The sequence below is a fragment of the Phalacrocorax aristotelis genome, chromosome 18 (assembly GCF_949628215.1).
Source record: "Phalacrocorax aristotelis chromosome 18, bGulAri2.1, whole genome shotgun sequence".
In the NCBI taxonomy this organism is placed as follows: Eukaryota; Metazoa; Chordata; class Aves; order Suliformes; family Phalacrocoracidae; genus Phalacrocorax; species Phalacrocorax aristotelis.
This window is the reverse complement of record NC_134293.1, coordinates 11,984,951-12,010,188: the sequence shown is the minus strand read 5'-3', so window position 1 is coordinate 12,010,188 and position 25,238 is coordinate 11,984,951. Positions and strand designations below refer to the sequence as shown.

The following is a 25,238-nucleotide window of genomic DNA, read 5'->3' as shown; positions in this document are numbered from 1 at the left end:
TACAAAAATGTAGACTGGAAGTTGAAAAACTTATCCCACTCATGAGATCCATTAGACTGTGAAACGTTCCTGAAGCCTCCCCAGGGAGCGGTCAGATGTGTATTTCTCAAGACTTTTAAAACTGGACTGGACAGAAACCCCCTCCCCAAAAGTGAGGGGAATAACTACAGACCTCTGCACTTCAAGGGCCTTACAGATCTTTTTGAATTTTAATTTCAGTGGGTCATCCCTAACCAAGCAAAACTATTTCATTTCAATAGAGGACTTTCTTATCTGAGGGACCTCTGAGTTTGACCCTGCAGGCCTTATGTCTAGATATTTTTAAGACACCAGCCTCTTCTAAAATCATACACTGGCTTGCCCTGCCTCCCCTTGGACATCGCATTTATTGCTGCCATATTTATCGTGTGTTCACCCGATGCTTTGGCCACAGTTTTCCTTGGTCTCAAAAAAGGCACCTGAAAAGAAATGGAGACCTCACCCTTCCTCCGCAGCCGTGGGTTTGCTGAGCATCTCCCTGCGAGCTGGGTGGTACCCAAAGGTAATCACACTGACTGGTGTACAACAGCTTGATAGCAAATTACATCAAGCGATAATCCACTTGTTATTAGAGTGACAGATCCGCGCTGACAGTGGCAACCATCACTGGTCCCCGACAGGCAGCCAGGCAGGTCTCTGACAACAGCCTTCCCTGCCTCGCATAATTTTTCAGCGCGTTGCTCTGTCACATTAATATTATATTGTCTCTCACCGTATCATTTTCAGGAGCATAATGCGAATGTCACAGTGCTGATTTCTGAGGTAGCCCTCTCATCCTGGAGAGCACGCCCTGCCATCGCCGCCCCCCGGCCGCGGGGAGCTGCTGGCCCTGCGAGCTGCCTGCCACTGAGGACACCCTCTTAAAAACAAAGGGTTTGACATGATCAGCTCTGCGTTTTAACAAAGAAAAAGAGCAAAGGGCCACTGGCTGGTCTCATTTATGCGGACACAAGTTTGGAGATATTCTGAATGTATTTAGGGATTAATGAGAACTTGGTCCTTTAACAATTTTTAATAATAAATATATAAGGCTAATGGATTTTCCAGCTACTGTGTTCAGCCATGAAGGTTGGAACCCTTTTTGGCTAATGTCTTCCTGAGCTGAAGGAATGGAAATTAGCTAAAGGCAGGGAATAATGTTGTGCAAATGAGGGGCTTTGCCCCGACTTTACTCACGTGAACAGGCTGGATGAAGCTGAGGGAGTCGCAGGTGAAAGTTTCCTTATGCATCAAGAAAAAAAGAAATGAAAAGTAAAAGGATGTGAAGAGCTTGGTCTGAGTCTCACTCTGGTGAAAGAGCGTTCAGTCCCACCGTTCACCTGCCACTGGTGGTGCTGAGGGCCACGTTGCTGGAGCAGGAATTATCTTCTCACTGGACATCAGAATGCCAATAACTTAATAAAAACGGTAAAATTGCAGGATGTAGCTGGGCCCACACAACCCTGATGGTTTACAAGGGACTTGGACCATGGCTAAATTCCTGCATCTCTGTCCAGGCCCAGGATCTGGTGAGGAGGCAGCGTGCGGGCACTGGGCAAGGGCAGCGGGACGCAGAAATCCCATCTTTGCGCAGGACAGCTGAGCTGGTGAAGCAGAAATAGTTTAATATCAATGGAGATGGGATTTCTAGTTTGCACAGGGAGCAGAGGAAGCACAAAGCCGTTTTCCCGTGGTTCCGGAGCTGGCGATTGTGTTCCTTCTGATGCTAAAATCCCAGCATGTGGAACGGCATGATCCATGGGGCTGAAAGGAAGGTGACGGGAAGGATTTTACGTCGGAAGAGTACAACACAGGCAGGATGTGAATTAAACACCTTTGAGCTATAAAATCAACACTTACTCTGAAGGCTTTGTTCTATGCTTACACAGTTGGGGGAGTGTTGCTGTCGATGCCGGGTAGCTCTCCAGGCTGTTTTCCGGATCCAACCGAGGCAGTTTGAGTTGAGTGTTGGGTTCCCACTAGAGACTCTCCTGCAGTTAGCTGCTTTCACCATCAGAACATCTCTCTGTGTATTTAGCCTGAATTGTCTTTAGCTAAATTTCACCCCAATGGAAGCACCCTGGTCCAGCTTTCCCCTGGTATGGCTTTGTTGGTGAGTTTGCAGAGGCAGGGCAGTGATCCAAAGAGCATGTGCCTCTGGTGCATTTAGAAAGGGAACTGGAAAGCCAGACAAGCTCCACCGAGCTCCGGTAACCCACTGAGGATGACTGCAGTAAGGAAAGGTACCTCCTGGCTGAGCTGTGGCAGTAGTTCTAGCTCAGTTGAGAAGCCTGAGGAGATGCTCAGCAATCCTGGAGAAGTGCGCTCCTTCAAGGACTTGCTCTTTCACTCGGGAGAAGTCAGGACCCCCCCGGAGTTGCCAGCATCAGTGATTTGTGGCTACCTGCTCTGCTCCTCTGCCCTCCTCAGCATCAAGCAGCGGGTCGGGGAGGCTGCCTGGGCGGGGACGCTGGGTCCGGGGACACCCGCACCTTTGTGCCCACAGAAGACATGTGCAGACATGCTTTCTTCTCCTCCATTGCTGTTTCTAAAAAAAGAACCGGCAGCTCACCCCCCCCACCCACCCCCACCCCCATGCTAAAAAGGGACCTGGAGAGCTTTCGGGGAGTGAACTTTCTAAGGGGCTCAGCCCCACATTAGTGATTCCTTTGGGGTCGTGGACTATTCGGGGTTGTGCTCTTTCCCAGCCGCCTCCGGGAGGGAGGAAAGGCGGGCGGGGGGAGCTGGCGGAGGATGGAGCAGCCGGAGGCAGCATCCCTCGGGGGGCTGGGGTTTTGGGGGTGGGGGGGTGGCTGGCACCGAGGTGCCGGCGAGGAAGGGGTTACGGGGGGGGGCTGCCGCAAGGTGGCCGCGGCGGGGGTGTTCCCCGGGAGGCGCTGCGCCGCCGCCCTGGCCGGGGGTGCCGGGGGGGGGCGCGGGGCGGCGCGGCGGGGCCGGGGGGCGGCCGGGGCCGGGGGCGCGGAGCCGCAGCGCGCTGCCGCGCCGCCCCGCACTCCGCGTTATTATTCAGCATTATCCAGCTTTATTGCATTTCCTTTTTTTTTTTTTTTTTTTTAAATTTGATCGTATTTCTTTTATTTATCTTTTTTTCCTGTGGTTTTTTTTTTTTTTTTTTTTTTTTTTATTCCGCCATCCTCACCGCCCAGCTCTCTCTGCCTCCTCCCTCCATCCTCCTTTGGATAACTCGGCCAGGAGGGATCTGGAGGAGGAGGGGGGGCGGGGGGGGGGAAGAGGAGCCGAGCAAACCTGTGGCGGAGGAGCCGGCTGGTGGAGAGGTGAGTCGAGGAGCGGGTGAGACCCCGAAGGAGGATGAGGAGCACCGGTTGCCCCCCACCCGGGGAAGGGGGGGGGGACACCCCCTCGGGGTTGGGGGGCAACCGCTGCTCCACGGGGAAACCCGCTTAGACGGGGCGGCGGCGGAGCGGTCCCCGCGAAGCGCGGGGTCCGAGGACGGAGGTGCGGGGCTGGGGGGGCTCTGCGGACGGGGATGCTCGCCCCACTCCGGCCGTCCCCACGCTGACTCGCGGGAGCACTTGGCACCCCGTCCCCTCGCATGTGTGGTTTGTCCACGGGTGGGTTTCCTCCCCGCCTCCCCCCCCGCCCCCCGCCTTGGCTGTGTGCGGTTGTGGGCACACACACGCGTGTTTCTGGAGAGGGGCAAGCAAGTTGCCATGGAGCAGTGTAACATCACTTTTGCTGCCCAGAGAGCCCTTTTTCTTAATTTCTGGGCCCTCTCCCCGTTCATACCGTGGATGATGTAACAAGCACTCGGTATCACTGTGGTGTCCTGCTCTTGTGGAGTTAGATAAGAATGAAGATCCCAGAGCAGAAGGAGCATCCACCATCTGTTTGAAGAGATGGGTCTTAACGAATCTGTCAAAATCGACAAATGTACGCGATGGAGGAATTTGGCCCCAAATACCTGCTGATGCCGCTGTCGGCAACCAAAAGACTCCCAAAGAGGGTCCTGCCTGTCGCCCACATGCCTACTAATAGATTTAATGTATTCAGCCCAGCCTCGTTTTATTTCAGATATAATTTCAATCACCAGATTTAATACATTATTTGCAGTGATTGCCTCCTGATTTACCCACTTGAACAGCAAAAGGAATGCATTAAGGAAGGCTGAGCTGCCGTGCTTTGCTGGTGTCCTGAATGTGAGCTGTTTCTCCCGTTACTCACCAGCAGCTCAGACCTTTTCCACCCACCAAGTTTCACTGTTTTCCACGTAGCAGCTGCATCCCCCTTAGTACACGCCGCGCTCCGTTGCACTAATTCACTGGGCGCCTTGCAAGCTTGTCTCAGCTCTTGGTGGCTTTGGAGTGTGTTGAAAGACGTCGGGATGCAGATGGGCTCCGCCAGGAAATGATAGCGGGACGAGATCGGCTGTGGGAACGGCTTGCTGAGGTCTGGCCGGGCTGTGGTTGCCCGTAACTCTGCTGGAGGAGAGGTGTGTGATCCTGTCTCACTCGATGTGCTGGCTGGACTACAAGAAGATCTCCTCATTGCCTGGGAAATCGAATTTCCCCATTGTTCAGCTGTAAAATAGCTGCACAAGGCCGTGATTGGCAAAGGACTGGATCACCCAGGTTGCTTGCATCACATAGGCAGCTGCCACCAAAATGACACACTTGATTGAAGGCCAAAAGAACCATATACGTAACTGCCTGTGATTAAGCTCCATATGATGCCTCAGAGCAAGTAAAAACCCCTCCTTCATCTCATCTTGTTTGTAACAAGACAACCGTTGCAGGGATATCATTTGGGTCATGTTGTGGCTTTTGGGGGATTTCTTAGTTTTGTTTTGGGTCTTGTGTTTTTGTTGGGTTTTCTTTTGCTTCTGGCTGTAAACTTCCATGACCTGCAACAATCTGCCGTTGCACCCTCCCGCGCTGCCCCATGAGAGCCTGGTGCTGTAGGTGTGCTGGTAGCTGAGAATACAAATTTTATCAGGTAAGAGCTCCCAATGCCATTCTTGAACAAGGAATGTTCCAGCTGGCTTCTTTTGGGGAGGGAGAGGGTCTTTGCATGCATCCTTTCCCCACTGGCATGCATGTGTGACAGTGCAACTGTTTATTTCTGGGAAGGATCTGATAGGGGAAGCTTCGCCATTTCAGTTTTCGAGTCTTTGTGGATGCTTAACTGTTTCCTCAGAGTATGCACTGTACCTGTAGATAAATCCTCTCTGCAGTGCACCTGTAGACAAATACTCTGCCCTGGCTCCGGTGAGGCAGTTTGCGTATCTCCGGGCAGGCTCCCGATCGGGTGGTGAGGGATGGGGAGCGTGGTGGGCCCGGGCCAAACACTTCACCGGGTGAAACTTACAGGTAGTGTAAGGACCGCAGGGGTCTCCCGTGGGAGGCTGCGTCCTGCAGGAGCTGGCTTCTGGTCCTGTACTCTTTGGTAGCGTGTAGACCTCATCCGGGTCTCACAAAACCTTCCTTTAACTTTTCAGTGGGGCAGGATCAGGCCGTAGCCCAACCCTGCAAACTGGAAGATTTCATCAGTGAACAAAAACACTTTGCAAGCACCTCCCTGCTGTTGCATCCCAGGGCAAAAATTGTCTTTATAAAATAATAAAAAAACCCCACTTAAAGATAAATAGTTTGCACAAATACTAATTTAAACAAAATCTCCTTCTTTTCCTGCCTCAGCTGCATGTGGAGACAGGGTCGTACCTCCTCTCTCTGCACTCCCACTCTCTGATTTCATTATCATGCAGTTTTTGTCCAATGATAATGTGCTTGAGGATTATGCTGATGCAGCTTTTTCCTACCATATCATGATATGTGGGTATATATAAATACAGGTGGATATATAAATAGCATTTTTGTGGCCACTTGTCCAGGCTTTCCTTCAAAAGACTAAATCCCAGCCCAGTCTTGGTATGTTTAAATGGTTGGTCCCATGCATCTCACACAGCCTCCAGAAAACCTTCCCCTCTAAGTTACGGTGCAATGCAAGTCCTCTCATTTTATTTTTTTCTTTAAATGACCTGACTTCTGAGCACAAATCATTGCTTGACCAGTAGCGAGAAGGTGGTACTATGCATGTTTTATCTTCCAGAGTTACCGTAAACTGAACAAAATACCCATTGAGAAACTACTTGTATTAGAAATACCAGCAAACATCATTTTAGTCGATTTGTGCACATATAACTTCATTGATTCTGCATGAAATATGGCAGGCAATCTATTAGGAGATGTAACACGAAACAGGCAGAGCCTTTTCAGAATATGTTGGGAATGTCAAATGGGTCTGAGAGCATTCATTTTAGCCAGGTGGCTTGCAAAGGTAGACTGAAATGAATTTTTATGAGTCCTGTAAACAATACCAAGTCAGTTTTATTCAGTTTTATGCAGTCCACAGCTAAAGCTATATTAGTTAGCTCAGCTGTTAATTGGAGGAACTGATTCATATGGAGAAGCTTTGCGAGACTGGGTAGGCTTTAATTGTATTTTTAACCTGTGAAATGTGGTTAGTGTTAAAAGTGTAAGCAAGAAACTAAAGTAAATACTGGGTATTATGCAATAGTACTTGGGCTATCATGAAAAGAGAGCAATAGAAACAAACTTTTATAGGTCTGCTTTTAATTAAATGCAGTCTACTTTGATAAAAGCACTAAAACGTGAAAATGCTTCTCAGAATAAAGACATTAAGCAGTGGCAATTAAAGCCACAGTGCAGATTTAGTCTGTTGAACCTAAAGTCCATGGGCAGGACACGGAAAATGCACAGAAATTCAGTGGGTGGCTCTAAAACTGCTCTCTCATTCCTTGAACTTAATATCTGCTTGTGGAGGCTTACTGGGCATAATTGTATATACATTTTTACAGCATGATAAAAGAAAACCTTAAACATCTGCACTGCATGCTGCCATTAGGTCTGTTTGTAACTGAAGCTTTCAGGCAGCATATACCTTCCTTTTTCATACATTATCGAGCCATTTAACCCGGATGGAGGTTTCAGATCCACGCCATTTGTTGCTTGTAGCCATGCCCCTCTGTGCTGGCATCCCAGCGACTTTGGTGGGTGCCTCCCGGGGTGCAGGCGTGGCAAAGCAGGGTGCTGAGGCACAGCGGCTGCCGTGTCTGTCTCTGAACCGATGCTCAGAGCTGGGGAGAGCTTAGTGGAGGTGCTGGTTTGGGGCTGTCTGAGCCGTCCCTTTTCCTTACCCACCTGTATTTCTGTCATCATCATGTGTGTTTATTGAAGTTCTTCCCTGGGGTATCTGCAGAAGGGATTTGGCTATTTATAAATGCAGTAAGGGTCAAAATCTGGCTGCTTTGCATTTTAAATAGGGTATATGCAGACACTGCATTTGCCTGTGGTCAGTCAGTGCCCTGGAGGATGCTTGCGTGGGATGACACAGGTGACAGCGTGGTGGGCACGTGCACGCGGAGGGAGCATCTGCGTCCAAATAGTTTCCTTGGGATCTTATTATCCTTCATGCCGGCACGTCAAACAATAACGTGAGCAAGCCGAGAAGATAGAAGCTTGTTCAGTCAAGGGAACGTCCACCACTTATATCCTGCATGAATTCCAGTTTGGCTTAATTCCTTCCTGACCTAAATTCTCTTTGTGTTTGTACTCGCTTCCTGCCGGGGGCCTGATTCTGCAAAGGGGTCAGTAGGGCAGAGCCTCACTGAAGTTAATGAGTTGCAGTGAGCTTGTGCCTGCACCGGGATTGATCCACTTTAATGAGGTTTTCCTCATTCTCCTCTATTTGCAGGACCATAGCTGTTTGCATAGCTACCACGATCATTTTGAAGGGTTACCCGATCCTGCAAAGCCTTAGGCAAACAGCTAAGTAAATAGCCCATTGGCTTGGATGAGCACTGCTGACGCTTGCAACCTGTCCCGGTGAAGGTAACTGGAGTTTTGCCATTGCCTCCCGCGATCGCTGCGGTGCCCTGAGGGAAGTGTGCCCATGGGCATGTGTTTGAAGACCCAGACGTGTCTGTGCTGCTAATTGGAAAGCTTCCTAAAGAATTTGAGGATGTACCTAGAGGCTACCAGGCATGTCACAGTAATGTGTTCTTTGAGATATACTTATGTATTCATCCTTAATCTTAGATACTCTGCTCCGCCCCCTTTTAAAAACTGCAGTTTAAGAAAAATGCCCTCTCTACACTATTTTTTTATGCATATTGTTGACTTCTGCCGGGGCAGTGATTTCCCCACAGAGAGCTGTCGGTCGGCACATCAACTGTTATGCAGATGAGATTCCAAATAGTTGATCATCCCTGCCAGGTATTAAGGTTGGGAGCAGCCAGCCCAAGAACAAATCCCAGGAAAAACAAGAAAATTAAGTCTCCATAACTGTTTTCAATTATTCAGTCTCGCTTGTTGTCCTTATGTTTCAAGAAGAAACATGCAAATCTCTCTGGGTCTAGCTTGTTTACAGAGTGCTCGTGGGTTTAAAATACAGCCAGCATCAGATTTCTGTTGTACTTTTCCTTCAAATAAATACTGAAATAAAAATAAGGATGCTGTAATTTGTGCCACCCCAAGAGCTAAATACTGCGCTCCAGCAGGAAATGATCATTTTGGTTTCTTGGAACAGCTTTACTATAATCTTCCACAGACCGGTAGCTCGCAAAGAAAGAAGCGCAGACTTTCTCAGGGCAGCTCAGCCCTCTGTGATAGGATCTGGTTTCTTGCGAATTAAGGTCTTGGACGAGGAGGCGCCCCGGCACGTGCTCGGATCCTGCTGAGGCCAGGGAGCGCTTTAGCGCTTGGCGGCACCGCAGTTCCAAGGCTCACCCCGCGGAGGGGGCCCGTCCTGCTGACCCCTGTGCCCGTACCGAGGCCATTGCAGGTCTGGGGCCTACCTACATACTCTTCCTATAAGCAGCTAAATAGGGCAGCGGTTGGAATTAAACCGTTGCTCTGGGTGGACAACGCGCCGTTCGGTGGATGCCCTGGCCGCCTTCGGCAGCAGCGCTACGTCCTGCGCGTCCAAAGGCAGCTGATACTTCCAGTCCTCTGGGTGAAGCGGTGCCGTGAGCACAGCAGCCGCTGAACCCTTTCTCACCGTAGCCTGTTCCTGGCTTAACAGTAGTTAATAGTAACCAGCCTGGTGGTTCTGGAAACTTCTTGTTGGGGCAGGTCTATCATTTGGGTCGGTTGACCCTCTCCCAGCAAGCGAACCGGGATTCTCCTTTTAAATCTGGATCCTCTTTTAAAGCTGGGCCATAGTATGTGTATGAAGACACTTTTCTGAGCAAACTAATAGCCCTGAATGTTTGCGCTGGGGAAACGCTTGGAGCGTATCTTGGTTTGAATCTTACACTATGATCCTCCTCAATTTATATGAAAATTATTCCAGTGTTATGGTTACCCTCGCCTCTCTAATTACCTTCTGGCTCATTTATATATGTTGATGGCTCCAGTCCTTATAGCTCCTAGGGAACTTTCTGTAGGAACCGTCAGCTATTGCTTTTAAAAAATAACCCTCACCAGATGTCCACAAGCCTCCTTTAAAGAAGAGGCCTGGCATAAGCCATATTTATTGGGAGTAATTAATTGTCCTGTTAAAAAAACTAAATGTTTTGGCATTTCATTAATAATGCATAATCAACCAACAGGGTATTTGTAGCGTGTTACTTTGTTAAATCTGCTGTAAAAATTGTCATTATTGGTATATTTCATGTTTATAATTACTCATCTGTGACGCACTCGGTCTGTTATGAATAATCCATTGTATATTGTTTTCTTAAATAGGATGCTTGCTTAGTGTGCTGGGGGTGCCAGGAATCACTGCTAATTACGTCTTCATGTCTGATTTATGCCTGTGAAGTGAAGGCAACTGGACATGAGTAAATGAACAGAAGCATGCGCAGAAAACTGTCCTTAAGATACTTGATAAGCAAACACTCAACAGTTGTGAGTGCGGGAGAAAACAGTTAAACAGAGCAGGAAAATGTGTTAGAAATGCATTACGAGGGGCTAAAGATGCACAAGTGACATTTCCTCCCTGTTTTGACATTCTCTTCATCTCAGCTAAAATCTCTGCGGGACTTTTTTTCTTACCGCCAGCAAAGACCGCGTTACCCTATGCCATCGGTTAGTTCGGTGTTACCTTCTTGTGTCCTCCTGCTCGGAAAAAAAAAAATGAGCCAAGTATTCCAGAAAAAAAGAAATCTGATATTTTTGTATTTGAACTGCAAAGGCTGTTGAGGGGGTTGGTGTGATGGCCTGAGCAGATGCGGATGACGGCACAAAGCCTCTCTTGCACCACTGACCTGCGATGTGCGCTCAGCTAAACGTGCCCCGTGTTGGTCTGTGCCCCTGCAGCCGATTGCCTGGGGGCAGGAGGAGCCCTGCTGCCTGCTGGCAGGGACTCCCTGGGGTAGGCACGGGGTGGCTGTCGCTCCCCTGGACAGTATTAACTGGGCAGTTTTGGTGGATAAAAATGAAATGAAGGTGAGGTGGAAGGTGCCTGGGACAGTGCTGAGAGAGCTGGCAGGTCTACCAGCTACCCATGTCCTCATCTCAGTCCCTCGGGGTGTCTTCACAGACTCCTCGTTTTCAAGGCCCAGGAGGACTGTCAGAGCATCTAATCTGAAAAACAATACATCACAAGCCATTAGATTTCACCCAGTTAACTCAAATACCGAGCTCGGTCGCTTGCGCTTGGCTAAAGCGTGTCTTCCAGCAAGGCAGCTGGTCTTGTCTGGGAGACAGCAACGTTCTGGTATTTTGTTCCAATGGTTAATCACCTTCAGCATTAAAAACTCTTGATGATTTTCCAATTTGCATGTTTATAGCCTTCAGCTTCCCATCACAGAAGCCCTTCGCCTTTAGATTTTTAGAGCTTTTAAGTAGCCTGTGGGTTTTTCTTCCATAAACTCTTACCTTGTCCTCAAACAGTTTTTCCCTGGCAGCCCCATGCTATGGATTCTGTCATCTTGCTGAGGAGCTGAACCCGTCAGAGGGAGCGGGAGGCTGGTGCGCGCACACTGCAGCCTCCCCAGGGATAAAAGCTCCACTCCCAAACTGAGTCTTCCTGGTTTCCAGGGGAATTTTCAGAGGGGGGAAGAGAGGAAAGCTCGGAGGTTCTTGTTGTGTCATTGGCTTTTATTTTGCTTTTTATTATCAGCTCAGAAGCTTTCAAAGACAACTGTGGTTTATGTGAAGATGGAAGTTTTTGACTTTCCCTGGCTAAACTCTACCCCTGCGGCCAGGGGCAGTAAAAGTAGCAGAAAGTGGCTCAGTGGCAGAAAGTGGGAGAGGGAAACAAAAAAAGCTCAGATTGATGGCTGCGAAAGGTGAGGATGAGTTTGGGGGCTAAGAGGAGCTTGTGTGAATGGATGCAATGCTGGTGAGCCAGTTATGATAGTTTTCTAATTATGCAGGTTTAAGCCTGTTTGGGAGTGGAAAGCGGTCTTTATACCCTCGGCGTGTGATGTGCTTGCCCTGGAGATACAGAGCTATCAAGTCATTGCAGTCCTCTCCTCCTGGCTGTTTAAGCTGAGGATCAGCCTAGGCCATAGTTAAAAAATAACAAAATACAACTATGGTCTAAAACTGTCCCACTGTGTCCTCATGTGTTCAGATTTCAGAAAGAAATGTGTATGTTTTGTACTTGACCTGGCATCTGCAGCTCTTCCTTTCTGCCATGCAGAATTCAAAGGCAGCCATGAAGCTTCAGTTGTTTAGCGATGTGATGTCTTTTAAAGTGACCTTCCTCTTCTTTTTAATTTCAAATTTTCTGGAGAAGGTGGGGAAAAAACCCAGCAGAAAACCATCTGAAGTGCCTATCACTTTGTAGTCCTCGAACCTGGAAGTTTGTCACTCACGAAATGCCTCTGTGGCACTACATCCATTAGGCTTGTCACTCAGACCTTGTTTTCTGCATTTCAGAGAACTTTCTTTCCAGTTACATTCTTGAATGCTGAAAATGGTCTACGGTTTGTAAAATCCTTTTACCCATTCATCCCCATGGAGAACTTCATCGCTAGTACCCCAACCCAGCATCTGTCAGCATGGGCATCTCCATTTTCTTGTTCATTGTCTGAAACAGGGGAATATTTTCTTAGGCTTATGCCAATAAATAATCACATATGGCATGAATGACATGTATGGTATGACAAGGATGAGGGCGCATGTGGGTATGGGGGGGTCAGGGCCCTGGAGGCCAGTTTTATCCTGTACCAGTATCACCACCAGCAAATGCGTAGTGAATCTCATACGTGTGTGTGCGCTGTGGATTAAGGTCTCATGTCTGCAGTCCATACATTCTTGTAAAAGGTATGAAATTAATCTGGATGGATTAATTTGCTGAAAATACCGTGTGTATAAATGCTGGGTCTAGCTTCTGATAAGTAACCCTGCTCCCAGAAAGTGGGAGAACTTGTGTTTTCCAAAAGTAAAAGAAGAACCCTTTCAGAGGAGGCTTAGGGCTCAGTTGCTCTCACAGCCCAATGACTTTGCATTACAGTCTGAGGAAATTTGGCTTCCAAAAACGGTCCAGTGTGTTTACTGCTCTGTGGAGGCTGCAGAAGCGGACTGGGAGCAGGGAGGCTCTTGTCTCTCTCTTCCTGCAATAGATCTGTTTATATATAGCCCAAATGTGCCTTCCCATGTGTTTTGGGGGATTTGGCTTTGTTGGTATCTATAGTCAGAAAATACAAACTTCCTCAAAGATTTTCCTCCCTGGGAGGATCTATTTTAGGGCTTTCTTTTAAGGCTCCCTATGCACCAAACCTTATTTTTCTCAGTCCCAAGGCGCCCTTCCAAGACCCACTTAAATTGATTTTGTAGCTACAGAAAAAGCCATCTGCCTGAGCACGCTTTCATTCCTGTGTCTCTTTACGCACCTGCGTTGAGACTGATCAAACAAGACTCTGCATTTTATTGCAGCAGCTAAAATCCTCTCACCTCATTACAGAGCTCTCGATGCGCTCCCCTTCCCCTTCTTTGCATCCACACAGCTCCTTTCAAAGCCAAAATAAGACTCTCAGGGCCCTTCAGAGTTTCCTTTGGTAGTTTGGGCTCATGTTGCATTTAAGGTGCCAAGTTTTTGCCCAAAATGAAAAAAAAAAAGTCTCTAAAGCTATTGTAAGCAGCAGCGAATGCAGGTGATAAGGGACAAAGTGACTTAGTGCTCTTCCTAGCAGAAAGGTTTTGCCAAAGCCACACGCCTGCAACAAAACCCTGCTTGGCTTGTCTTCCCTTAACTGGCTTGGCTTCAACCACAGACATAAGGATTTAGTCCAGCTCAGTCGCTCCCATGCCCCAGAGCATGGACTAACTGCGACCCTCAGCTGTTACTGCCTCCTTGGGAGAGAGGGAAGGGACGAGTGCACGGGCGGCAATGAAAGGAAAATGTACCAGAATAGCAATGAAGACTCTTTGGAAAGTTGGTTGTGGCTCCTGACTGAAGCGTCATGCCCAGAGCACGGAGGATCAAACAGCCCAGGGATTTCCCAGGTAATACTCAGGAGCCTATTTGCTCTGCTCTTCCCTTTGGATCCAGCTAGATATTGCACAGCTTACCTGGAAAGATCATGGCAGTCATTCAGCTCTAGGGAGAACAAGATCATTTTCTGGAAGTCACTGCTCTTATTTGCCTTAGATGTTATAATGTTGCTCTGCCCAGGGAGAAACATCTTTAACAACGTTACTTCATTTGATGATTTTTTATAGGGTTTTAGAGTGAGCTGGGGGACTTTCCAGCTACTGTTCCAGTTTCCCCACCATCTGGTTGCTTCATGGATTTTTCTATGTGTTCCTGTATTTTTTTTAGCTTGGTTTCCTAAGAAAATGAAGCTTACGCTGCTATATGGCACATGTGTGCTTATCCACACATGGATGTGTGTTTTCCCATACTATCAGCTTGAACCCTCTGCTCAAACTCAGCCAGGTTTGTGGGAGAGATGGAGTTCTCAAATTTACCATCTTCCCTTCTTTCTCCACCAGCATCATTTCTGCCTGGTCCGTGGGGCAGCGGCTGCGGGGCCGGTCGGCACCCAGGACAGGGACGTGTCAGGCTAGCTCCCATACAACCTGCGGAGCAGCAGCCAGGATCCGCTAAATTGCAGCTGAATACATGCTACTGGCCAGGCATTAACACCCAGGCGGTGCAAATGGTCTTGTGTCTTATGTGCCTGAGCCTGTAAAACCAGGATCAACCCGGCATCATTTTGTGCTACACATAGGAGAGAGGTTAGCAAGAAATCTTTTCCAAATTGGTAACTACCAAGGGAGGTCCAAGATCAATACAAATTGTTCCTGATTTCATCTTCTTGACTGATACTTAAGTTAAACCTTCCAGTTTAATAGTCGTGTGGATTTTCAATTGGGTCTGAAAGCCTTTTAAAAAAACATATCACAAGAGCTGGTGAAGAATGCAAACCAGAGCGAGCGTAGACATGTGAGCATCGTGTAACTGCCTTTTTTTCCTGACAGCAAATTGCTTACGAACATCTCATAAATTTCACAAATGTGGTTGTGCTGAAAGGAAAAAGCGAGGCTGGCAGTGCTGCTGCCGGGCGTTACGGGGGATGTAACCTGCTGGTGAGCTTGGCACAGAGACAGAAACCTTGGCAAGGTACCATGGTAACATTTCCATACACATGTTTATGGGTTCTTTGAGGGCTTTTTGGTTAAATGTCAATGTTTTCACGATATTATTCAAGGAGATTTCATTGGTCCAAAATCCCACTATATCTTTGAAAACTGCTTTCAGTTTGCAAGTTTCTCAGTGGAAAATGTGTCTGTCTTGACTGCTCAGAGATGGAAGCAAAGCTCACTGCTTAGCTGCCTGCCTGTTGTACAGCCCTGTAAAACGGGGCAAGAGCCAAGGCATCCTCCCCATTCCTATCCAGAGGAGGTGAGTGTGCGTTGCTGCAAATTTAACACGTTGAAGAGACAGAAAGCTCTGCGCGTCCTGCACCCCAGCACCAGCATCAGCTGCTGACTGAGCGCCCAGGAAGGGCATCGCCGTGGTGTGGGGTGGATCCCATCAGCACTGGTTCACTTATGGTTTGCATTTGCCCAGGGTCTCAGCGGCCGCGGGAAGGAGCAGCCATAGGCAAGCTTAAGGTTGCCATGTTTCTAGCATGGACAGTTTGGCTAAATTCAAAATGAGCCTGGACCAATCTGGCTGTGCTCGGACAGACCTCTTGTTCCCAGACAGGCATGAAGCACCTACGTATTTCCATTAAGCTTTTTACATGTTTCAACACAGGGTGCTTTGCAAAACGCGGTGCTTTGCTCTATGAACTCTCCCACAACCCACAGCTTGCAACGCCCTGCGTTGCTGTTTTCTGTCCCCATGCAGGCTCGGTTTTGACAGCAGGCTCCCGTCTGCAGGATGCTGAGGTCTCCTGAGGCGCGGCTGCACATCTTTGTTGGCACACCAGGTGTTGGAGCCACTACTGGTCCGGTTTTGAGCATCTCTTGTTAAAACTGGAAGCGGGCTGGGTCTGCTGAACTCTAGAAGCTCTGCAGGGTCTCTGTTGAATAATCTTACAATTTAAAAAAAAATAATATACCTAGGCATTTGAATTTAATCCAGGATTTCTCATTCTAAGATATCATGGGTCCACCCAACCCCCAGTACTAAAACACATTACAGGATCCCAGGTAGAAGCTGGTTTTAAGCACTTCAGCCCTCAGGGCAGATGGACTGTCATTTTCTTTTTTGCAGTGGTTGTAGAAGCAAAGGCACACGAAGTGATTTCAGAAATGCCCTAGTGCACCTAAATCCATGGCTTGGGGCTGAGCTCCCTTCATCCAGGTGCCAGGGCAGGCGGGTGCTGGCACCAGTCACCAGCCCCATGGGCTCATCACACGCTGTACTTGCAGCACAAGCTCACTCCGCAGCCCTGCCTGGGCTGTTGCAGGTGCTGGATTTAAATCTTTTTAATTTGATAAGGTTTCGAAAATCAGTGTAATTGCTTTTACATCGGGTGTGTGATTATTGAGAGAAAACATGCATCGATTGCTGCCTGAATACTTTGTGGGGGGACTGGAAGCTATTGAAGCTGGTGCAAAGGGCTGAAAGTGTCTCTCCAGCCCTGCTTGTCAGGACCTAGAGTCAAGCCAAAGCTGGCGTCGCATGTGTGCCTCCCTGTGGGTAGGTAAAATTCCTGTCTTACTGCAGAGCAATATGTCAGAGCGAGCAATATATCAGAATGAAATACATTAATTGGCAAGTGCTGGGAAATTACAGATATGCTTAATGAAAAAGAAAACCTTGTTTACGGTTTCTAATGTGCTGCTGAAGAAACTGGCTCCCAAATAAAAATACTTAAAAATACGATTAGGATTTATTTACATAATTACTGCAGAAGACATTCTAGGTACGTGCTAAGCAGTGCAAGAGAAACCTCATGGCGTTTCTTCTTGGCTTTCCTGTGTCTCGAGGTTAGTTTGCTCTTGGTGAGTCTATTAAAGCTTTTACTGACTCAGTGGGGCAAGAAGGCATTTGTTACAAAATTGATGCATATAGGTGTATATATATATTTGTTTTATTGACTGTGGTAAGACCATGTGGCTGAGTAAGAGCCAGATCATCCTTGTAATTGTAGTGTTGGCTGGAGAACGATTCAGTAGGTGGCACTTATCTCTTCATGGCAAAGCCAGACGATGTCCTGGCGTGGCTGTAGTAAGAACGCCCTTGGAGTCTGTTTTCAAGGGGCTGCGTCCCCCACTGGTGTGAGTGAGGTCTGCCAAAGTTGCCATATAAATTTATGTTAATGGTCTGTTCCAAACAACACTGCCCGGTGTGTCTTGGCCACTTTCCAGCTTCTGTGGAGACCCTGGGCCGGATCCTCGGCTGGTGTCTGGGTGGCTCTGTTGACTCTGCTGATTTATATCTGCTGGAAAAGTACAGTAGAGAATGCAATAGGCCCATGCTGGGGCTGTGCTGATTGAAACCAGCCAAGGGTATGACAAATCTTCCTCTTAATATTTCAATTGACTTTGGCAAACTTGCCTCTTTCTTGTGTATCCTAAATCAATATGTAAGTGCTGCTGACAGTAATTTCCACTTTTGTCTGTGCAGATGGCTGCCCTTCACTAGGCTGCGGTGTTTATACCTGTTAAGTTTGCAAACACTTTTCTGCTACAGCCTCCCATTGAGCAGTATTTTTCCTTAGCTGTCATATTGGTGAGATGAAAATGTTCTTTGTTGGGCCCTGCTCAAATGTGAATCCTCTTCTTTCGGTGAGGGCCACTGAAGTCTGGAGCGGAGGCACCGTGCGACGTGCGTCTTGCTCAGCACGGATGCTCGGGGCAGGGAGGGCTGTTGAACCGTCTTAGGGGTCTAGGTGCTCCAGAGTGGGGTCTGAGGGCTGGTGTCCAGACCCTTGCATTGCTTTGAAAGTCATGCTGCTGGATCCTATGACTCTCTAATTGCATGTGAACGTAGACCTCTATGCACCATATAATTATTATCAAATCGCAAATCTCTAGGCTGAAAGCTGCAGTATGAGTGCTAGAGACTCGTATTTTCCTAAGGCACCGTTGCTCTGTCTCTGCTAACTCTTGTTCAGTGTAAAGAAGCTGCTGCTTTTTTGTTTGTTTGTTTAGCTCCTGTTTTAGACAGTAAATACAATCTGCAATCCATCAGTCATGCTCCCTACTTCAGTGCGTGTTCCCTGGTGTAGGATGCTTTGGTCCAGCTATGCTTTCAAGGCAGGCTCTTGTACTATTCAAATAAAACAAAGACAAATAACTAAAATAAGCCTTTCTCTTCCCTTGTCTCTTGTGTCCAGGGAGAAGATGCCATTCCATCATGTAACAGCTGGCTTGTTGTACAAAGGCAACTACCTGAACCGCTCGCTCTCCGCTGGCAGCGACAGCGAACAGCTAGCGAATATCTCTGTGGAGGAACTGGATGGTGAGCATCGGCCTTGCGGTTTTCCAGAGGGGGCTGGGAACGGGGCAAGGCTCATTTTCACCTTCTCTGTAGCATTGTCTTGCAATAAGCGGAGGTATTCTCCCTGTGAATCAAGGAGCAAAAGGCAGGTCAGAAGTGAGATGGCTCAGCAGATAAGGGAGAAAGAAAAGGTCCCCAACCAAAGCTATGTGAGAGCTGTAGACTGATTTTAACCTCTGATTTTGTCCTGCCTAGAAATAAGGCAGCTTTTGGAAAGAGTAAGGCTGCTTTTTATGGGCAAAACTTTGCAAGAGAAAAAGTTAGGCTAATATCTTTTTATAAAAATACCTTTAGCCTTTCCTGGGAACCTGCAGAGCCAGATCTCTCTTCCTAGCAAGTCTTCTCATTTGCTTTGTGGCCTTTCAAAAGTGAAGTTTTTTTCTGTGTCTCAATATAACAAGATGCACGGAGGTGGCTTGTGGCTTAAAAAGCAGGAAAGAGCTTTATAATTCCCTTTTCCAGGTCAGTGATTGGGAGCACAGACCAGCCTCAGGCTGGCAAAGGCTATCAGGAAGGTTGTCCACATCTGCTGTGTTGTCCACAGGAACGCGTAATTTTCTCCCTAGAAGGTGGTTGCTCCTAATCTCTTCTGCCCCGCAGACGGGATGTAAGGCCAGGTAGACTCCCAGTCTGGTTCGCCGTGGGAGGGTCTCTTTCATAGACAATTTGTGGCTCACCAGGGTCATTTCTAAGCAAAAGTTAATACTGTTGACAGCTGGTCTTTGAGGGCTGTAGAACAAATTGAAGCTCTTGGTTTGCTTCCCAGTGGTCATTTGGTACAAGCCATCAATGGTCTCAATGGAGAACTTGATGAGGAAATGAGCAAGGGAACGGTGCAAGGTGGAAACAGCCCTTCCAGGAGGTTGGAGGCATTTTGGCAAAACAGAAGGCCAACACTTCTGCCCATCCTCCCCCTTTTTCACCCGTGCTTTGGTAAATCAGACCTCAGTTTTTGAGCCTTTTCAACTCAGAGCCTTTGGACTCTGGTTTTGTGAGTTCTACAGTAACTTAAGTACAGTGTTTTCCGAGTATTTGTAACTGCTTCTCTTCCTCCTAATGACTATGTGCTGAACACCGTTCAGGTGAAAAACGCAATGTGAGAAACCACTTTCAGAGCAGCTTAGCTAGACCCCAGGGACACCAAGACTGCAGAGGTATCTTCTGGGCTCTTCTGGCTTACAGGAGCTTCACCTGAAGCTTTGAGTTGGTGAGCAGAACTGAACTGGCTTAGCTTCTGTGCATCCTATCGATGACAAATTACATTGCCAGGTAAAGCTTAGCTGTTGTCCCTATTCAGGATGACAAGGGTTAGCTGAGCAGACAGGAGGATGCTGTATGAGGTCTTGTACCTGATTTCAGATGCAGAGAACAAGGGTTTTTCTGCTCTGCCTACCCTGGTTAGCGCACGTTTGCTGTAATTGCCTTTGAGATTTGCAGACCACTCTCAAGAGCTGATTCAAATGGCATCAGGGCTGCAACCCACAGTCAGGGCCATCCTGTTGCACAAGGGAAACTTGTCCTTGACTTGTTCCCCTGCTGTTTGCATGGAAATGGTCTGTGGCTGGACATGGGAAGGAAGCCCATTCTCATCCTTCCAGTGTCTCCCTGCTGTCCGCCTGAGCCACGGCGGGTGGTCTGCAAGCTTCACGAGCCCTCTGGCATCGCCTTCCCACCGGTGGCTGTGGGGTGGAAGCAGCAGCTGAGGGAGGCAGCGGAGCACAGCCCCACGGCCAGACACACCTTCCCCAAGGAGAAACCAGAACTCGAGAGGCTGTGGATCATCTCTGTTAATTAATGGCAAATGAAGTGAATTAGGTGTAGAGGAGCCATCTTTTGAGGAGGCAGAAGACGAGTTGCTGCATCCGCTTAATGTGGTCGGTGCCCCGTTGTAACTGTGCTACTGAATTGGAGAACAGCAGAGTTCATTCATCTCTGTTCACAAAGAGTAATCCCCCTTATTCTTCAGGAGAATGGTTAGAGCTCTTTAACTAATCATCCATTTATTCTCTGGCTGTTAAACACAGGCTTCTTGTTAGAATTTAGTTATTTTTTTTCTGACAGCCTTTTGCTTTACAAACACTTATTTTCGAGGGCTTTGTGTCTTTGCCATGAAGACACGCCCCAGTTCTTAGCCTAGCAGAGAAGAGCTCAACCTCAGGATGTTTTTTTCCACCCGCAAACACAGAAGTGGTACCAAATTGATTCATGTTTGCTAAAGCCAGAACAGCATAAGCAGCTGGAGATACTTTTCTGTGTGCCAGCTACCAGAGGACAGCCTAGCCACAGGAAACGATAAGTAATATGAGGTCAGCAGTCACTATCTTACTGTGTTTTGCCACTAATACTAGAATTAAGGAAGGTACCACTGTTCACTGCCCAAACCCAAAAGAGAAACAGTCTTTCTGCCTTTAAGCATAAACTATCTCAGGGTGAGTAACAAAATGTTCTTCCTTGAGAAGTTAATGTCAGTGTATGGAAGCTCTGTGGATATATCAAGCTGTGATAGCTTGATGCCAATAACATATTTGCATTTAATCTTACAGGCTGGGAAAGAGATGCCAAATTCTCCTTGGTTTCTTTTTCAATAAGACTTTGGTCCTGAGGGAGTTGCAGCCTATTGAGAAATTCCAGTCACACATATTAGATTATTAAAGATTTGAAGCTGGGGAAGTTGGTGGGAATTTTCTATTATGCTCCTCTGTGCTCAAGGCTCCAACAAGTGCCTGATCTTTCGGGTTTGTTCCAGCAGAATTTTTTCTCTTTTTTTCATGTTTAGCATTGCTTGTCTCAATGCCATTCACTTTGGGGAGGAGTCCTGCAAGTGTGGGCTCTGGGATGCTGCAGGGTGAAGGTGCTGCGCAGCCTGGCTGGAACGCAGCGTCTCCCCCTTCACGTCCCTGCAATGAATACGGACAAATGCTCCGTGTTTGCAGCCTGCAGGTGGTGGATGAAGGATAATTTGGAGATCAGGAAATGAAAAATATTTCTGACTTCAAGTAGTGTAAGGGGGAAAGAGTCCAGGTTTTCGTATGAACGCACGCCGTTCAGAGCAGCGTGCTTAGGGTGCTGCTCTGCCTCTTCTCCGACCGCTTATTTTTCTCCTATGAAAACTTTTCTGACTTGCATCAGCCATCTGTCGACTTTAACTCCACTGTTTTTTTCCATCCTGCTTTAAATACATTGCTGGCAGCAAGGAAAGAGGCTGGAGAGATAGCAGGTCACTCTGCTGATGGCTTGTCTATTCCTAGCAGTGGTGTTTGCTATTTGCAGTTCTGTAGTAGCGTGAGGGTTTTTAGAAGCTGTCACCGTCACAAAGGGAGTTAACTTGCAGAAAGCTATATTAGGCGATACTTAACTTTGTAACATCAAGTAAATGACAAAGTTGAAAGTGGCAGGCCATCCGTAACCTGTCTCTTAGGGATTGCGAGGTACAGTGGGGTCTCAGATTGAGGTTATTGCCATATGCTTAGCAGCTTCTATACGTGAGATTATAAAATAAGGCTGGGAAGAACCGTTTTACATATAGATTTTCTGGCTATTGTTGGTTGACATAAAATTGTGGCACAGTTTGTGCATACTCTGCGATTTCCACATCCCTTTTAAAACCAGCTTCTGTCTTCACATTACGAACTGCTAGGGGTATTTTTAATGAAAAATGGTGGATGGAAATCATCATGTCAAGCTTGAGTCATCCACCTCCATAGGCACTATCTAAAGGGTATTGTCAGGAGGTAAAAACATTCCCATAGTAGGAATCTGACAAATATCACCTGAAGGGAGGCACATGCATTATAAGTAGGATTTGAAAAAAGTATCTGTGAAATGCGTAATAGTCAGTGCCTTGCAAAGAAAACCCAAATGTGAACCACAGCAACAGCTATTTGTCCAGAGCGACGTAATGATAAATCCTTACCTGACCCAGATTCCTTTGAAATCAGCAGTGCCCGTGTAGAAGGCACGCTGCTGCATGACAGCAGGACAGCTATTGGCATCTGGTGCCTTAGACCACGTAGCCCCTGGCCCAGGTGGGGTCTGTGGCATCCACAAGGCTTTTTCTAGGCTGAGAGATACTTTTTTTATTTTATTTTTTTTTAATCGAGGTTGTAGACATCAACCTGGCCAGCTTGATGCAGTCCATAAGGTTGAGATCCAGAGTGGAAACACCAGTGCATGGTTTTGCCTGCCTAAACTGGAGATGTCAGCAAAGCAACGCAAGAAATGGGGGCAAAGCTGCTGCTGCAGCAGCCTGGGGTGCAGTCGACTTCAAGGCAGGAATCTGGGGCCTTCCCCCACCAGGGGAATTTTCTATCATTAGAGATTATGCACCACATTGCAGGGTGTGCTTTACCTGGATTCTGCCTCTTCCCAGCAACCTCCCTTCTGTCACTTGCAGGAGCTCTTAACTGGGTTACTCTTTCCTGGACTCCTGCATAAAAGTCAAGCATTAGCAGCTTCAGCATATACTGGGAAACAGTACTTGAAATAATTTAAAGGGCATGGTTACATGATGCCCATATGGATTTTAAATTAGCAGTTGCCTCCTGCATGCCATAATGCAGGCAATGCCAAGTGGCTGAAGGCGCGTCAGGGCTGCAGCCAGTTCTGGAGTCCCAGCAGCACAGCAAGGTGGTCGGTTGTGGGGCTGGTGGCACGCTGGGTCCCTGCTGGGGGACGCACCAGGTAAAACAGCCCCTCGTATGCAAACACAGCTATGCCATCCTAGCCCTGCCTCTGAAAATAAAGCCAAAATCAGCGGTGTTTATCCTCTTGTACCTATCTGATATGGTGGTCTTTGGATGTAAATCCTGGGAAGGGAGGGCCCGTGATGTAGATGCAGAGCACAGCCACCCCGCCGTCTCATTTGGGGATTGTTATTTAGCAGAAACGCCATGAGCCATGAGGACTGTGGCTGATCAGGATCCTAGTTCAGTTCAGTTTCCTGTTATCAGAAAGGCTCGATAAACAGTCCCTTGCTTACTGGAGAGCTGGGGCTGCTGTGCAACTCCTCGTATCTCTCTCCAGGTGTTGATTCTTCTCTGGGTCTCCTTGTTTGCTAGCAGAGATTTTAATCCTGCTGAGGGGGGCAGAAGGCAAAAGGGCAGGCAGATTCCGTCCAGCCTCAGCAGCCAGCTGGCTGTGCTGTGTCGGCAGCTGAGACTGATTATCTTTTGTGTCCCAGGTGAGATCAAACGGTATTTTGGAGAGCAATGTGCTCAAGGAGGGAAACCCAGGGGGGAGAGGCATTAGTCACTTGACTGACTCATGTAGCAGCAACAGGCTGAGTCTGCTCCGCTCAGCTTTTTGTCCATGGGAAGAAAAAACCACTTGGAAAAGTGGAAAGAGAAACAAAGAAGAAAGAGCATCTTGCTGGTGAGGAAGGAGTTGCAAAGGTATTCTCCTGGGATAGGAGACAGAGCAAGGGGGAGCGTGCACTGGGGTATGGCCACACCGGGATGCTCTGTGCGTGGATTTGTGCATGGGTCTCCAAGTCCATGCTTCAGTGCAAGCACTGCAAGCAGCCTGTTAATTAAGTGGATGAAACTGTATAAAGCTCATTTTCTCTCTTACAGGATTCTTTTTAAAGAGAGGTTTATCCACAGTGTCTCTGCTGTGAGCGATCATGGCTGGAAATGGAATAATTTATGTCTTTTATTGGGCTTTAATAGTGTTTTGTGTCTCTGAATATAAAATTGCAGCATCACTATGCAGATTCTTCTGTGGCAGCGGCAGCTGTACCTCACTTCTGCTGAGCTCCTTCTGCTAATTTTCCAGTTACTTATATTAATTACAGTGTGAGTTTCCTTGGGACTTAGTAGTTTCAGGTATGAAGCAGCCTCCATTTAAAATCATAAAAACTGGCACAGTATTAATATTCTGCAGGGTATTATTTTATTGCAAGGTGCACATTTGCTCCAAACAGTGAGTGTCCAGTGGAGGAGCAGAGTTGCTGATGGAGAAATTGTGGCTACCTGTCCCAGGCTGCGTGCTGGCTTAGCCCTGATGAGGTTCGAGGGAATTCACGGAGGGAGAGACAGTTATAATTCGCCGTGGTCTGCCCCAGCCTCATTAGTAGTCTCCAGATGTTAGCATTGACTGGAGCAGCTGGCAGACGTGGCGCCCCTGCCCTGCTGCAGTGCATCTGGAAGGGCTCAGTTCCCCTGTGCTGGCTTTGGGAAGCTTTCCCCACCTTGCACAGAGCGGCAGTGAGGTCCTGTGGGCTGCAGATGAACAGAGGTCCCTCCATCCAGCCCATGCATCCCTGACCTTTCACTCTTGGCCTCCAGAAAAGCTTTTTTTTTTTTTCCCCCCCCACTGAAATTAGTAGCAGTTTCCACCCCAAACATACAATGATAACATTTGGATACCCAAAGTGGCTGAGCACGAGGAGGTCTGGCTCCTCTGGGTTTTACCAGAGAGGGAGACCATGTCTTGAGGGTTTTAGCTGCTGCATTGCCTTAGGGACCACTGGGGCTTCAAGATCAGCACTGGGTTTTCTTCAGCACCAGAGATCCTCAGCAGGAAGGTGGCAGAAAGCTATGGATTGGGGGGTGGGGGGGTGGGGGGGAACTCCAGAACAGTAAGTATTTTCACCCTCCAACGCTTTACAGCCCAAGCCCTACACAGGTGCCAGTACTTCGGCAGGTTGATCACGCAGGGGGACAAACATGGTTTTGGGTACAGCCTTGGGAAGGTCTTGAAGAGGATCTGTTCCCTCTGTTCCACACCCCCTCTGCCAAGGGGCGATATGTCACCTGGACTCCCTGCCCCCAAAATACAAGAACAGGCATCAGATTCATCTCCAAGGAAAGAGTCCTTACAGCAAGAGAGTATAAATAAAATGAGATTGGCTGCCAACAAATTAAAATTACAGGGCCACCATCTGGACGACAATTAAAGAGATTGTTTGAACTCCAGCTATGCTGACATAGTTATAGGAACTGGCTGGCGAGCAAGTGAGTTACTAGTGGTAGGTATTCAGATATCCTTGATCAGAGGCTTGCGGGTTTCTGGCTTATTGTAGTGGAGAAGGAGACTCTTCAAGCTGGAAGAAGATGATTTTGGGGAGAGGGATGCAGACTCTGTTTTCATCCGGCTCCTTCCAAATCTGCTGGTTTTCTTTAGCACTGCAAAGATGCTGCCGAGGCTTTGGTGCTCCCTGACATGCCGTGAATCCTGCTGGCCCAATGCTCCTTGCAGCCATCGCAGGCACTGCCCATTCGCTTGCGAGCCGTGCTGTCTGTGGTGCGAGCTGATAACTCGCTGCCTGCATTGCCTCAGGCCACAGGAACAGAGCAAATTCAGATCAA

At 47.9% G+C, this 25,238-nt stretch overlaps 1 protein-coding gene across 2 annotated transcripts in view; it reads left to right on the top strand.

Annotated features, from left to right (window-relative positions):
- The first annotated feature begins 3,256 nt into the window (after positions 1-3,256).
- Positions 3,257-25,238, top strand: part of CALN1 (calneuron 1) — a 135,015-nt gene continuing 113,033 nt past the window's right edge. The window contains exons 1-3 of one of the 2 annotated variants that reach the window (XM_075113138.1): positions 3,268-3,314; positions 4,111-4,992; positions 17,768-17,892. In XM_075113138.1, coding sequence (XP_074969239.1) covers positions 17,775-17,892 — 118 coding nt within the window. In that variant the 5' untranslated portion in view covers positions 3,268-3,314; positions 4,111-4,992; positions 17,768-17,774. Of the gene's footprint in view, positions 3,315-4,110; positions 4,993-17,767; positions 17,893-25,238 lie in introns of both variants that reach the window. The other variant, XM_075113137.1, reaches the window with a different exon arrangement.